The 15,440-nt window shown below is 35.0% G+C and overlaps 1 protein-coding gene across 1 annotated transcript; it reads left to right on the top strand.

Moving 5' to 3' along the window:
• Positions 1 to 961: 961 nt before the first annotated feature.
• LOC127410306 (ras-related protein Rab-15-like) lies at positions 962 to 14,687 on the top strand. Its single transcript, XM_051645501.1, has 7 exons — positions 962 to 1,312; positions 11,043 to 11,103; positions 11,191 to 11,251; positions 11,401 to 11,478; positions 12,754 to 12,843; positions 12,981 to 13,046; positions 13,423 to 14,687. Exons 1-7 carry the CDS (start codon positions 1,189 to 1,191, stop codon positions 13,579 to 13,581), a joined length of 639 nt encoding a protein of 212 aa, XP_051501461.1. The 5' UTR covers positions 962 to 1,188; the 3' UTR covers positions 13,582 to 14,687.
• The last annotated feature ends 753 nt before the right edge of the window (positions 14,688 to 15,440 follow it).

The following is a 15,440-nucleotide window of genomic DNA, read 5'->3' as shown; positions in this document are numbered from 1 at the left end:
TAAAGCCCACGAAATGAGCCCAGGAGTGACTGCCCACTCCAAAAACCAAGTCGGTCTCCTTTCACCCTTAAACTACTTATATATTTGTACATCTCTGAATATTTTGCAATAAACGTAAAATATATTCTTTCTGTTCTTATAATCAACAACCTAAATCAACAGTTTTATAAATTCCCACTGTTTTTATTTAATTACATAATTCGCAGTGATTCATGGAATTGTAGTTCCTGCCCTCGTGAAAGACAGTAAGCACACAGTCTTGTACGGTCCCTTTGTGTTTTTGTCTGTTTTTCAAATACTGTGATGTTTTGATTTACCTCTTTTTTTTAAAACACACGGCAGTTTCAAAATTCACATTTGAGGTATGAAAGTGTGTAATTTATGTTGTAGAACCAAACGTCCACGTATCGTCAAGTAATGTTTACCACACTTTATTTTACCCATAAATTGAAAACCCCTGTTATAAAACCCTTAGGAAAATCCAGAGGGAACCTATGGTGAGTTCTCTTCCTTTGGACTACAACATGAACAGCTCTATTATGACTGTGTGTAATTTAAAAACTAACTTTCAGCTCAGATCTTATTTTACTCCTAAATCGAAAATCCCTATTCTAAAATGGAACCTATGGCAAATATAATCTTCTGCCTACAAATTGACGTCACAGCTAAACATTTTTGCGTTGCCTATTTGATTTGATCACTAGTCTTTTCAGTTGAAATAACAAACAAACAAACTCCAAAACAAAAATGAGATCCACTATGAATTTATGACTGAAATGCTGATATTGCACATTTAATTTCTTATCTTTCAGAATTTTATATAAAAACTTTTGTTTAATCGTATGTTGTAGCCTAACGTATTTACATGTATTTTTCTACAAGGCCTTGGTAGATGTAAATATCAAAAGCATGATGGTCTGTGGCAGCGTTATCTCCACCCATTTCATGAGGTGTGAAGGAGGATGTCTGCAAAACGAATAGAGAGTGCTCCGTAGCCCACCGCACCCACCAGAAAAGCGTTACTGAGTGATTTCTGCACACATCGCCGATTGCTTTACCTAGACAGTTATTCGGGGAATCAGCAAATTGGCACGGACCGTTCGATGGAAAAAGCGAGAAGATGATACTTTGAAGAGGGTAGACATGGAAACCCGACGCTGAGTTTTTGAATTGTGACCATACGACACCATGGCCAAACAGTACGATGTGCTGTTTAGACTCTTGCTTCTCGGAGACTCCGGTGTTGGAAAAACCTGTTTATTGTGCAGATTCACGGACAATGAATTTCATCCCTCTCACATTTCCACCATCGGTAAGAGTGATACTTTCATGCATCCGTTCAAAGAGTTGCAGAACACACAGACAGAACATACCGATTAAATGATAAACCAATAGAGGTGCTGAGCCATTATAGTATATGAGCCGTGAAAAGAATGGCTTGAGAATTACACCACATAGTGAGATGTATTCACACAAGCTCTTCTAGTTCTTTCTAAGATGTCTGACGATATCTGTACTGGAATTCTTAAAATGTTGCATTTTTAAAACCAAATTCACAAAGCTATTCATGTTAAAGAGCTCATGGAACTCAATAATAAGCTAATAAAATACAGATATATTCTACTTCAGATTAAAGATAATTAAAATGCAGTGATCTAAATGAAAATGTAATCAGTAGCAGGTTGCATGGAAACGGAATGCAGTGTATAACAGTCAAGACATACAAAGTGCAGGTGCATGTTTTTGCCTGTATTCTTACAAATCGATAATGGGTAACAAAGTGTCCTGTCAGCAGACAATTACAACTCATGCATGCTCATTGTGAAAGGTCAATGTATATAGATATGAAATGTAGATCAGTTTTTATCTTTAACTGAGTTCTAATAAGTTTTTATTTCAGTGTTGGAAAGCCCCGCCTGGTTCACTGGGATATGGAAAAGCTTTATTGGAAGATTGAATACAATTTGGCTTTAAAAGGGAAATGTTCTCACAGCAAGCATTTTAGCTCTTCCAGCGTAGGAGATCATTTCATTTTATTGGATATTAAGAAAAACATATTTTGTTGGCAAAAAAGGTATTTTACAAACCTCTCCACCTTGTAGTGTTCATAGTGTGCACTATAGTGGGACATTTTCCCAGTGTCCTGACACTTTATTGACTTGAAGAGGATGAACAAAGATTATTGTACGCTAGTTTCCACAACTACATAATTTTCAGTGTTTATCTGTTCATTTGTTCATTTCACATCAAACTTTACTGCATGTACACTAATAAGTGATGCTAATGTAAAAGGTGAGCTATGTTTTTAAGAGTCATTATTTTAAAAGTATCGGATCATCATTACCATATTTAAATGGACTGTTCACTCAAAAATGAAAATCCTGTCATCATTTCTCACGCTCCCATCTAAAACCTATATATTTTTTCTTCCATGGAACACAAAAGGTGATATTTAGCAGAATGTCTGGTCTTAACGTTCAGTCCATGTCTCATACAAATCTATCCTATGTCATTAGAAGCCTCGGAAAATGGCACACAGACCACTTTATGGTGATTATTTGTCCTTTAAGGAACTTGACAGTATCACATTTTTTGTATGGAGAAGAGCAGCTTGGACATTCTGCTAAATATCTCCATATATATATATATATATATATATATATATATATATATATTTCAAATAATGTCAGGGTATGTAAATGATGACAGAATTTTCATTTTTGGGTGAATTATTTTTGAAGCATTTGAGAGTCTGAACCCATATCCATCAATTATATCACATGCTTCATTAGATGTGGATTTTGGAATTAATGTCAGACTGCTCAGGTATGTTCAGGGTATGCTCTATTTTGCAGCTCATTTGGTGTTTCCAGGGGAGCAAATAATATCATGTAGCTCGCTTTTAAAAATAAGGCTCAAAATTTATTCCCACAAGCATACCCCCCCCCCCCCCCCCCCCCCATCAATAAGAAATCAGAAGCACTGACTCATACTTCCATCATGCTGTCTGTCCCACCAGTGTTTATTTAATATGCTGGGATTGATGTCTTTTGGTCAAATAATGTTGTGATACAGAAACGTCTTTAACTGCAAGGGATAAAAGATGATCTGTCTGGCCCTGAGAGATGGCTGGTGCCTTGCCCTAAAACTTGGTTCAGTAAGCTCTAGTCCACAGGGCTATGACCCATATATATCATAATACTAGGCTGTTAAGGATCTTAGTGTACCACTGGATATATTTTTGCAGAGGAATAAATGGTTGTGGGGATTTCAGTCTATCAGCTTTTAGTCTTTATTTTGAGCTTCAGTGGTTCTTGGCTTCTTTGTGTTAGTATGCGAAATGTTTCCATTCATCAAGTTAAAGGGATAGTGCACAAAATATTATATTTCTCTCATTTACTCACCCTCGTATTGTTCCAAACATGTATGACTTTCTTTCTTCTTTAGTGCACAAAAAGAGATGTTGTGTAGAGTATTAGCCTCAGTCACCATTCACTTTCATTAAGATGCACTGAGGTAAATGTTCTAGCATCTCCTTTTGTGTTCCACATAAGAAAGAAAGTCTTATGGGTTTGGAAGAAAACAAGGGTGAGTAAATGAACTTGTCCGAACTGTCCCTTTAATTTTCCCAGCATGAGCTAATGATTCTTGTTACTGCACAGTTACATGCTGTTGTGTTGAATTGTTCTTGCTATAAAAAGCAGCTGTTAAAAGATTAGTCGATGCTAACAATTATATTAAGATATGTGCTCCATTTGTTTTTAATGTCTTTTAGGATTTCCGAGCATCTAGTCAAGTAATTTGCTATGCTGTCATCACCAGAGTAATTGGACAACTTGTGTTTAAATTTGTACTTGCTAATCACCATATCCTGTCTGTCTGTTTTCCTGTTAAAATGAATACCATTTCAAATTAGCCACTGTCTCAGAAGGGAAGCGATGATTTAATTGTTACAGCTATGGTACATTGACAAGTTTAAAACTCATTACCCTTCCATTATTGAAGGTCTACTTTAAATGCCTTGATATTTCTGGTGTTCAGAAACAAGATATTATCAATTTTAAGGGTTTTTGGTGAAGGATTGAAAGTAGGAATGCAACAATGTTATGGCCAATATCAATTTTATTTTTCATGTAATGGCTGATAACTGATAAATTGCTGATTTTAAAAGTCACTTTTGTCTAACTAATGTTTTAAATAAATTACATTTAGCTGTCACAATTATAATGTGTCTTTTATTAAATATTTTATATATATTTTAATATATATATTTATGGAATACAAATGCGTGTCTCATTACAAACCCTGATGTTTTCATTTTTCTGTTACACTAAATTTCTTTGCCTGTTGAAATCATGGTTAGATTTAGGGTTTGGGTAAGGGTTAGACTTTAGGGTAAAGTTTAGGTTTGTCTATTTTTCCCTCTGGGAGTAAAAGAATGTTTTTGTACGAGCCAAATCATACAATTTATTAAGATTTCACCATCTCATACAATTGTCATGACTTGTCAGAATTAAATATCCAATATCGACTGTTACAAAAACACATACTGTACTGTGCAAAAGTTTTAGGCATTTGTGAAAAATGATGCATAGTGAGGATGTCTTCAAAAATAATGCCATAGTTTTCATTTATCAATTAACATCATACAAAGTCCAGTAAACATAAAAAAGCTAAATCAGTATTTGGTGTGACCACCTTTGCCTTTAAAACAGCACCAATTCGGGGCTTTGGTAGCTCAGTGGTAAAATACCCTGGCTACCACCCCTGGAGTTTGCTAGTTTGCTACTTCGAATCCCAGGGCGTGCTGAGTGACTCCAGCCAGTAGCAAAATGTTTTTGGGATCACCCGTGTAAATCAGTTCATCAGTGTAAATACCTACAAGCAACACACCTGCAATCATTTATAGTACAAGCATTTACTGTAAAAATTCTAATATTGGGTAGAACAGGACAGACAGTTGAAAAGACATAGTTTTATTTTTCTTTGAAGCTTGGACTGGTGTTTGGCACAGTGTAGTTTGTTATATTACTTGAGAATATAGAGGGAATATGACCTAACTTAGAAACCTACTTTCATTTCCTTAAAGGTGAAGTCAGAAATGGTCCGTTCAGTTATCTTGTATTGTGGTTGTATTTTACTGCATTGTTGTTGTCCTTTCACATACCAGTGCCCACGATTCTGGAACAGAAATAAAGGGAGAAGCAGTTCTTTCATCAGATTCCTCTGCCCCAGGCCATCCAGTTCAGTGTAGTGAAGACCTTTCTGTGTGTCCCGGTTTGAAAGCTCGGCATAAGCATTACTGCTTTATTTAATGTAGTTTGATAAAGAGTTGGCTGTGGAGCTCTGTAGATGGTATTAGACTTTGTAGCATTCCAGATGGTTTTGTACCCATGTCCTATTATTGTGTTCCTTATACTTTTTATTGTGGTCGTTTTATGTGTGTGGTCTGATCTACTGTAACTCCAGCCATTAGATTAAAAAGAAAATAGTAGTTCTAATCAAACATAAAGTCCCTCTTGCCATTGTAGCAGATACTCATCACATACGTATGTAAAGGATAATGTGCAGTCAGCTGGTCAGTATTGCAAATTAAAAAAGGGAGGAAGATTCTTAGGCCACGTTCACACTAAAATGATTTCAGTTTAAAACTTTTTTGTTTCCTAATATCATCATTTTCCAAATTGTGCAGCACTAGACTGCCTATTCGAAATCTCCATTTATGCTGGATCATAATGCCATTACAGTGTGGATGAGAGGTGCGCACGTAACAACATCAGTGCATTTTTAGTAGGGATGGGACAATATGATTCTCTCTCAGGATTCGGTTCGATATACAATATGAGGTTCAAGTTTTGATATAATCTTTGATTTGATGTAATAACACTTATATGACAAATTATGACAATTTTTTGTGTGTTTGCACAAAATGCACATTATAATCTCTCATCAAAATAAAGTTTTTTAATACACAGTATAAATGCTCAAATTTTATAAGTTTCTCATATACCTTTCATTTTTGAAGAAAAGATCACAAACAAATAAACCTTCAAAATGTGTGGGCTACATTCAGGCTGATCAACTGCAGAACAAGCAATAGAACTGAACAGAACCTGTTCTGAATTTTTTTTTTTTTTTTTTGAAAATGTATATTTATTTTTAATATTTTGTCATCATTATTATAATCAATTTTTTTACTTCTAAAAAATATAAAATTCTACATTTTATCAATTCATATTTTATCATTAAATTGTATATATTATAATATGAGCTATTAATGTTTGAAATAATGTGTACCATTTGCAAGTAATAAATAACATTGAGTTTATATTCATTTGTATTGCAAGCACTAAAAAGGTTACTGTCACTTTAAGAGTTCAACCAGCATATCACACACAGTCGCTGAGTTTGAAATTGCATACTACTCATACTATTACTGCCATAGACACCCATGGCAGAAATAGTGAGAGTAGTATGGGTTTTTGCAGGACACTAGAATGATTAGGTCATCTGCTGCAGTTATGAAACAACCGGCTCACTGAACATTCGTTTGACTGTCCGAGGAAGCCAAATGTTTTTATTTATTTTATTTTATTTTATTTTTTATAAAAAAAAAAAAATTGTATATATAGATTTATTTATTTATTTATTTTTGTGTGTGTGCTGGTTCCACTAGAGGCTGGAGCTTGTTTTGGGGAGGAACACATGTGGTACACAACAGAATGTGGATGAATCTACACATTGTTTGTGTTTATTCCACCTATTGGCTAGAGTTTGTTTTATAGATTTTCTTCTGTTATGTAATTCTGTCTCACAAAATTTGTATAGAAGCACCGGACTTGAGCAATCCAACGGAATGTTGTCGCAGGGGCTCTCGTAGGCGTACATGGACTGTTTGAGTTTAGAGGGATGGACGGCGGTTGGCGCTGTCGTGCGTTTTCTTTCTTTTTTTTTTTTTTTCTGTTTGTTTGGTTCGGGGGGAAGTTCGGGGTTTGATTGTTGTACAAATGTTGGAATGTGGTCTTTATAATCTTGTTTTGACACACAATCTATTTTTTCTAATATGCCAAAATGTCAGATGTTAATATGAATGGATTGTCTCTCTCCACGAGGAATGTGAATGGGTTGGGGCACCCCATAAAAAGAAGGAATGTTATTTCTTAAATATAAGAAATATGATAATGTGTTTCTTCAAGAAACGCATCTTTCCCCGCAGGAAGCTGAAAAATTTGGGAAGATATGGTGTGGACATATTTTCTTTAGTGCTGGCTCAAGTAAGAGCAGGGGAGTCATTTAATGAATAAGTAAACATTTACAATTTAAATCTCTCAAACTGATTAAAGATAATTTAGGAAGAGTCATTATTGTTTTAGCAGACATTCAGGGGCAAAGGCTGATTTTGGCTAATATTTACGCACCTAACGTTGATGATCAGGGCTTTTTTATAGACCTTGAAGGGATGTTGCAAGCCGCTGGCACCCCTCACGATATAATATTGGGAGGAGACTTTAATCTTTTGATGTACTCAGTCCTTGATCATAGTGAAGCAAACGTGTGCAAGCCCCCTAGAGCAACATTGACGCTTCACAGGATCTTGGTCTTATAGATATTTGGAGACTTCTGAACCCATCTGGTAGGGACTATACCTTTTTTTCCTCAGTTCATAAGATTTATTCTAGAATAGATTTTTATATATATATATATATATATATATATATATATATATATATATATATATATATCCAAGTCCCTGATTTCATCTGTTGTGGATTGCTCAATTTGAAACATTAGTCTCAGATCACACCCTGGTGAGTTTAGAGGTGTTGCCACATACGGAGAAAAAGAAATCATATAGTTGGCAATTTAATGTATCCCTTTTGCAAAATCCTGAATTCCAACAAATGTTAAAGGCTGAAATCAATGTGTATATGGAGACCAACTGGTCCTCAGTATCCTCTGTGGGCGTGGCTTGGGAGGCTACTAGATCTATGCCTTGCCTCCACAGAATTATTAATTCCTTTTCTAAGTTCCCAGAGTACAGAGTTAATTGGTCTAAATCCAAAGCTTTGGCTCTGACAGCGTACTGCCCGGTAACGGCTTTTCAGCTGGGCGCCTTTCAGTGGCCCAAGCAGGGCATTAAGTATTTGGGTATTTTATTCCCAGCAAATATATGTGATTCAATCAGTTAATTTTGACCCTTTAATAAAAAGGTTTTCAAGCGATGTAGACAGGTGGGCTTCACTACATTTATCTATGACTGGAAAGGTTAATGTTTTAAAAATGAATTGTTTTCCAAAATTCAACTACCAACTACAGTCTCTCCCCATTGAAGTTCCCCTCTTTTATTTTAAACAATTTGATAGTATAGCTAAATCTTTTATCTGGAATGGTAAACATCATCGGATGCATTCCAGTAAGTTATTTAGGCCAGTTGACAAAGGTGGGTTAGGTCTCCCCAAGATTTTGTTTTACTATTATGCTTTTGGTCTCAGACATTTGGCGCATTGGTCACTTCCACCTGAGAGAGCCCCTCCCTGGCTCTTTATTGAACAGAAGGTCCTTGCCCCTATCTTGCCATTGCAAAGTCTTTCTACCAAGTTGCTCGGAGAAGTAAAGACACATCCCGTTATCTTGCACATGCATTTAGTGTGGACTAAAGTTTCCCACTTGTTTAGTCATTTACTGTGCATTAACAAGTCCCCTTTCTGCTGGACAGAATGGATTGAGAAGGGAGTTGCTACGCTGGGTGACATGCATGAAAATGGAGCATTGAGATCTTTTGAAAATATTATACAGCGCTTTGAGATTCCCAGATCACAATTATTCAGGTACTTACAGCTGCACCATCTACTTTGCACCCCCTTTGGGTGTAGTACGCATCCCCCTAAAGTGGCAGACACTCTTGAGATTGTGCTTGCTGCTTTTGGAAAGGATCACAAGGCTTCAGTGTACTATTCCTGGCTAATTCAGAGTTTAGGGGACAAGGTTTTAACATCTCTTAAGAAGTTATGGGAGAGAAACTTGAATTAAGTACTGGAAAATGGAGAATGGTGTAAGATTTAAAAAAATGTCAAGCCTGCATCTAGAGATGCAACGGTGCGCTTCATTCAATTTAAGATCCTGCATGGTTTTTATTGGACTCCCTCCAGATTGTATAGGCTTGGCCTTAAAGACACACCTACTTGCTGGTGATGCCAGTTGGAGGATGGGGACATAGCCCAGGTTTTTTTGGTTCTGTACTAAGATTCAAGAGTTTTGGCTGAAGGTTCAGAATTTTTTTGTGGGGTCTTGAGCACTCAGATTTTATTTTGCCACAGACTTTGTATTTTGGGTGATGGGGCAGGTATTCATATAATGAATAAACATATAAAAAATTGGGTCCTTACCAGCGTGATGATCGGCAGGCAGGTAATGCTAAGGGGATGGAAGTCGGCTGATGTGCCCTCATTTCACATAATTTGGGGGCACATAATTGTTAAAAATGTATTCCGTGTATTCTTGTTATAGAAAATTGTTAATAAAAAAAAAAGAAGGAAAAAAAAAAAGAGTAGTGTGGGTAGTATGCAATTCTGAACTCAGCCAGTGTCCGGGTGTATTAAGCAGGGAGAAGTCTTGTTGTTTTAGCACATTTTTTGTGCTATTTGTGATTAAAATTAACATTTCTTTTTACTTTTTTATTTGACTGTAAATAACATAAAGGATTTTACAAGTCACATTATTCAATGAAAGTGGAATGTGGGATCTCATCTTTGATGGACACACATTACACGGATGAAATGTTCTGTTTTAATCTAGAGCATTTTTCAACAATACAAGGTGATTTTTCAGGTATTCCAGTACTTAAATATCTAAAAGCTGAATTCATGCATTTTAAACACTTCAATGACCTTGTGTGAACCCTGTAAACAGTGTAGAAAAAAAATGCACTATAGGGTAAAATCAAGCGATAAAGAGATTATAAGGTCATTTTGTTTATGATCACATGGACAGAAAACAATGTTGCAGATTTCGAAATATTGAGTTTCGCCTCAATATGATTTATCGTCTAATCCCCAGTTTTTAGGCAGAAAATGTATGTGTGGACTCAGAATCCTGCAATCAACCAATCAGAAAGATGTATTCCAGAGAGCTGTGTAATAAGAGATTTTATCAAATGGCACAGCATTAGGAAAGGGAAAGTTTAAAAAAATTAGATTAATTTATAAAATATCTTCCTTAAATACAAGTATTTATTAATAAGTAAGCTCTAGTTGATGATATTCAGCTCTTCTTACAAGACTGTTTGACTGGAGACTTCTGTGCTGTCTACTCACTAAGAGCAGTGAAACACATCATGCTATTCTTTCTTCATTTTTGACATGTACTGTATATAGCAGATGGCTAGATATTAAGAGCTTTGTGCACCTGGAATAAACTGTCTAAGCAAGCGGTTGGTCTCCCAAAGAAATTTGATTTGCACATTTCAGCAAGAACACATTAAAAATAGAAGAGACACCCAACTACTGTTGTTTTGGAGTGATCATAATTATTCTTGAGAATGGAATTTCCTAACAAAACAACTCTTGCAGGAGCTGAAGAATCTCGCTGCGAACCTTATTGTACTGTCATTAAGCATTAATTTATTAGCATTTTATTGCCTTCCTGTTCTTTAAAAAGAGAGTTGATTTCTTTCAGGGCCCAAAGTGCTCTTTATGATTTCACACCTTTCATTAATACACTACAAAATCATCCACATGTTATAGATTACTCTGCTGTTGGCTCTCAAAGTGCCATTATTCTTGCTTATTTAGCTCTCTTAGTCCTGAAGTCAATCAGCTCTGTGCTCTCAGGCCACTTTATCAGCACAGTTCACTGCCTTTGTGAGTCTGATTTTAATGGATCAATGCTCTCCTTTATGAGAGCATTGATTGTACTGAAAGTTTTCTAAGTCCGCCTTAGAGTCTCAAGATGATTTAGCAGGTGATTTGTGTCAATATAAGGAATGAGAGTGGTCATTTTCAGATATCTGAAATCTTGATGAAATGTTTGCTTTTCACCTTCAGGCGTCGATTTCAAAATGAAGACCTTAGAGATAGACGGCATTAAAGTACGAATACAGATATGGTAAGTTTCTTTGCTGTGATGGTCTTGTATTTTGCACTGGTGTTTGGATTAATCAGTTTTGTTAATCAGATCTCTCTGTGTTTACAGGGACACAGCAGGTCAGGAGAGATATCAGACAATTACGAAGCAGTACTACAGACGAGCACAGGTGAGCTGCCTCTTAACACATACACAAAGTGATATGAAGTATGAGAAATATGTCATATTAAGAATTGAGTTAAGATATAGGTAAAGATGCCCTTTTGTGACTATTGTCTTTTATTGCACTAATAAAAGCTCATTTTCATGTATCAACAGGGCATCTTTCTGGTGTATGACATCACAAGTGAACGTTCATTTCAGCACATCATGAAGTGGGCCAGCGATGTAGATGAGGTGAGGCTGTGGAGTTTAAAACATACACTACAAGTCAAAAGTTCGGACACAAATAACTGAATTTATTTCTCGTGATCTTAAAGGAGTAGTTCACCCAAAAATGATAAATCTGTCATCATTGACCCTAATGTCATCTCAAACGTATGACTTTCTTTTTTCTTTGGAAATACATTTTAATGGAGATATGATGTCTGTTTGTCCATACAATGCAAGTGAATGGTGACCAAATTTTCAAGCTCCAAAAAACACAAAAAGGTAATCAATAAGACTCCAGTGGTTTAATCAATGTCTTCTAAAACTATTTCTTTAAAACCCTTTGAGCAAATGTTCTTGCTGCATGGAAGAGTGTCATACAGGATTGGAACACATGAGGAAATAATGACAGTAAATGATGACAGAGTTTTCATTTTTGGTTGAACTATTGTTAAAAAAAAAAAATAAAAAAAAAAGCTTTTACTACAGGTCACTACATAATTACCATGTAGATTACTTCTGAAATTTATTCTGGTACTGTTTACAAATTACACAACTAAAATCAGTAATGAAATCTTTTAGATTACACTTTTTAGGTAATATAATCAGATTCCTGTTGGATTGTATGTTTTGATGAAAATCTAATTTTAAGTGTATTAAGTACCAATTTACACTACACACTTTTTGATTAAACATTAGTAAACATGATAAGTAATGTAATATATATATATATATATATATATATATATATATATATATATATATATATATATATATATATATATATAAATATATTATTATGTGTGTGTTTGTGTGTAACCATATAATTAATTAAAAGTAACTAATCTAATTATGCACATTCAAAAATGTAATGTGATCTTATAAGGATTACATATGCCATTGTTTTGTGTTGAGAAAAAGACAAATATACGATTTACATTTAGTCTCTGTATGTCAGAAATGTATACAGATGAAAACAATTTCCATCATAAGGATACAAGTACTTTAAATTGTCCTCTGCCTGTGAATGATTAACATAACTAATAACTGCTAATTTAACTATATGTTTTGTATATTACTACTCTTGTAATATGTTAGGAATACATAACTGGATGGATACTCTTATGGCAACAGAAATAGTCAAACGAATACCACTGTTAATTGTTCTTACATAAATCAGTGCACTTTCTTAAATGAATTCTAAGGCCTATATGAGATTTACCCACTATCTCTTCATTAATCATACTGCCTGTTTGATCCATCCATCTATTGAATCTCTCTTTATGTTCTGTCCCTGATCAGTATGCCCCTGAGAAGGTCCAGAAGATACTTGTTGGGAACAAGTCTGATGAAGAACAGAAGAGACAAGTAGCTACAGAGCAGGGAAATAAGGTTGTTACCTGTGCACTTCATCTTTCATTCATACCATACAGTGACCTTATACTGTGATAAATCTTAATATCTGTCTGTGTTTAAAGACTTCCTTCAGACATATTTGTTCAACTCTTAATCTCCTTTGTTTGCTCCAGCTTGCCAAGGCTTATGGGATGGACTTTTTTGAGACAAGTGCCTTTACCAACCACAACATTACAGAGGTACACTGTTTTCTGCATTCATTACAGTTTTTGCAAGGTTCATACTTTCTGGTTAAAGTGGCAAAACTGCTCTGATGCAGTAATTTTATTTACACAGAACCAAAGCCTAAAACCGAAGCCTAATTTCACCCTATTCTTTTGCTGCCTTGAAAGCACTGGTATTTCCTTCAGGAAATGCAAATATAGTTGTTTTTTTTTATTGTCAATATTTCTGTATTTTATTTGCACATTTAAAGAACGGATTCACAAGTTGCAGGGGTGTATTCTTGTTCATGCTACCCTCTGATAAGTTTTTGTTTACACATTTCAATTTTCTGTTTTCCTTCCTACAGCTATTCAGGGTTGTTTCTTTTCTCTCCATTTTTTTCCTTTACAGTCTTTTACCCGATTGGCTGAATTAGTCTTACAAGCCAATAAGAAGGATCTTGATTTGTTGGGAAGCTCCATGAATGACGAGTTCAATCTGGATGTTCTGGAGGAGCAGGAAGGATTGTGTAATTCTAGCGAAAACACCCGTAAGTCCTGCTGGTGCTGAGGACAGGAAGTGACATGACCACCCTTTAAGTTCATTCCCATATTTATGTTACACTGTACATCGAATATCATTTTACATTAGAGAAAGTTATTATTAAACAGTGTTTTGTGCCTTTAATGGCTTATTTCCTGTTCATTTCTTATTAATTGTAATTTATTTTATAAATGGAAAATGGAATACTTCTTTTAAATCAGGAAGTAATTTCAAACATTTTTCAGTTAGAAAAAGGGGGCACTGCAATGCAAATGTACATGTTTAGATATACTAAAATATCATTTACAGTATATTCATCCCACCAGTAGAGACAGTCCTATGTTTATTTGCCAGATATAGAGCATATAACATGTATTATTCCTTCTTGTGTTATGTTATGGGGCTTAATGTAACTATATAAGATTTCACTGGCTTTCTATATACATTTCTGAATATTGGGTTTGATATGAATGCACTTACATGACCTTCATAGAATGATCTTTTAAGGGAATAATAAATCTATTCTTGGGTGAAGAATTGATGAAGCTACACTTTTCACCTCACTGTAACAGAAGGGAATGCTTCTTTTCTGTAAATGCACTGTATAAATGTCACTTATGCTGCTTACCAGTTCTGGTGCACTGTGATTGTAAATGAATGCAAGGGGTTTTATCGAATTATTTTCAAGGTCATTACAGAAAATTGTTTACAGATATACAAAAATTGTATCATTTAATCTACCAATAGTACACAAACCTCTCTCTTTTTTCCTCAATACCCCACACACTGTTTAGTGGATGCAAGTTGGAATTATTTTTTCAACTTGATGCTATAAAGGATCCTGGAAATGTTGCAGTTTAGCATTAATTATAGTAACACACACTTATCACTAAGAATAAGATTTATACCCTACTTTGATCAGCATTCTTTCCCATCCCAAATTAATTTACATTTATGCAGATTGAACTGTTGTGATTCCTAGTATTGACCGTTAATACGAGGCCAGTGTGCATTAATGCAATGATATTTGGGTTGTGTTGCAAATCATTCAGTGTTTATTATACTATTGCAGCGTTTATACATGTGGTGGTATTGTACTATGTTGATTTGAATGAACTTTTGAATAATGCTGATATGTTTACCTGTGTTATTTAAAAACTTGTTTCATGAAATACATCAACAAAAAAGTAGATGCATTGATAGTTCCATGCATATTCTGTTCCTGTGCAACACCGTAGTTACCACAAGGAGGCAGTTTTGCAAAGCTTAAATTCATGCAATGACAAGATGACTTCTATTTATGTAGTTTTGCATGACGAAACAGATTTGACAGAAACAAAAGGAGTATGTCTCTTGTGTTTTCAATGCTCAAAACTGGGACAATATCCTTTAGTTTTTAAACGTGTTAGTAAAGTATTTTAATAGTGCAGTCAGGTCTGACACATTGACATTTGCTCAGTTTTTTTCAAAGTCATGTGTGATATTTTACTCCGAGCAAGAGTTTATACCTTGAAGTCGTTGATTATTAAGGAGTGTCATTTCAAAATGATAAAAACACACCATCACATACATTTTGCATGTACATATCGTTGCTAAGCAGTGAGCTCTCGTTCAAGGCCACACACAGCTGTAGACAGTCTGGAAAGAGAGAGCACTGATTTGATAAGCAAATTTCATACCATGTGGTCTTGTTTGTAGCGAATTTGTAAGCGAGTCATAGACACATAGATAAAGCCAAGACTACATTGCAAAATAATTGACAAAATGTTAAAGATTAACATTTTCTTATGTTGCTATCTAGCCTTATACCTACACTGTAAAAAAATCTTGTTGTTTCAACTTAAAAAAGTGCCTTGAAATTTTAAGTTGTGTCAACCTAAGAGGGA

The sequence above is a fragment of the Myxocyprinus asiaticus genome, chromosome 19 (assembly GCF_019703515.2).
Source record: "Myxocyprinus asiaticus isolate MX2 ecotype Aquarium Trade chromosome 19, UBuf_Myxa_2, whole genome shotgun sequence".
In the NCBI taxonomy this organism is placed as follows: Eukaryota; Metazoa; Chordata; class Actinopteri; order Cypriniformes; family Catostomidae; genus Myxocyprinus; species Myxocyprinus asiaticus.
The sequence above is the reverse complement of the archived record's forward strand: the minus strand, read 5'-3'. Positions and strand labels throughout refer to the sequence as shown.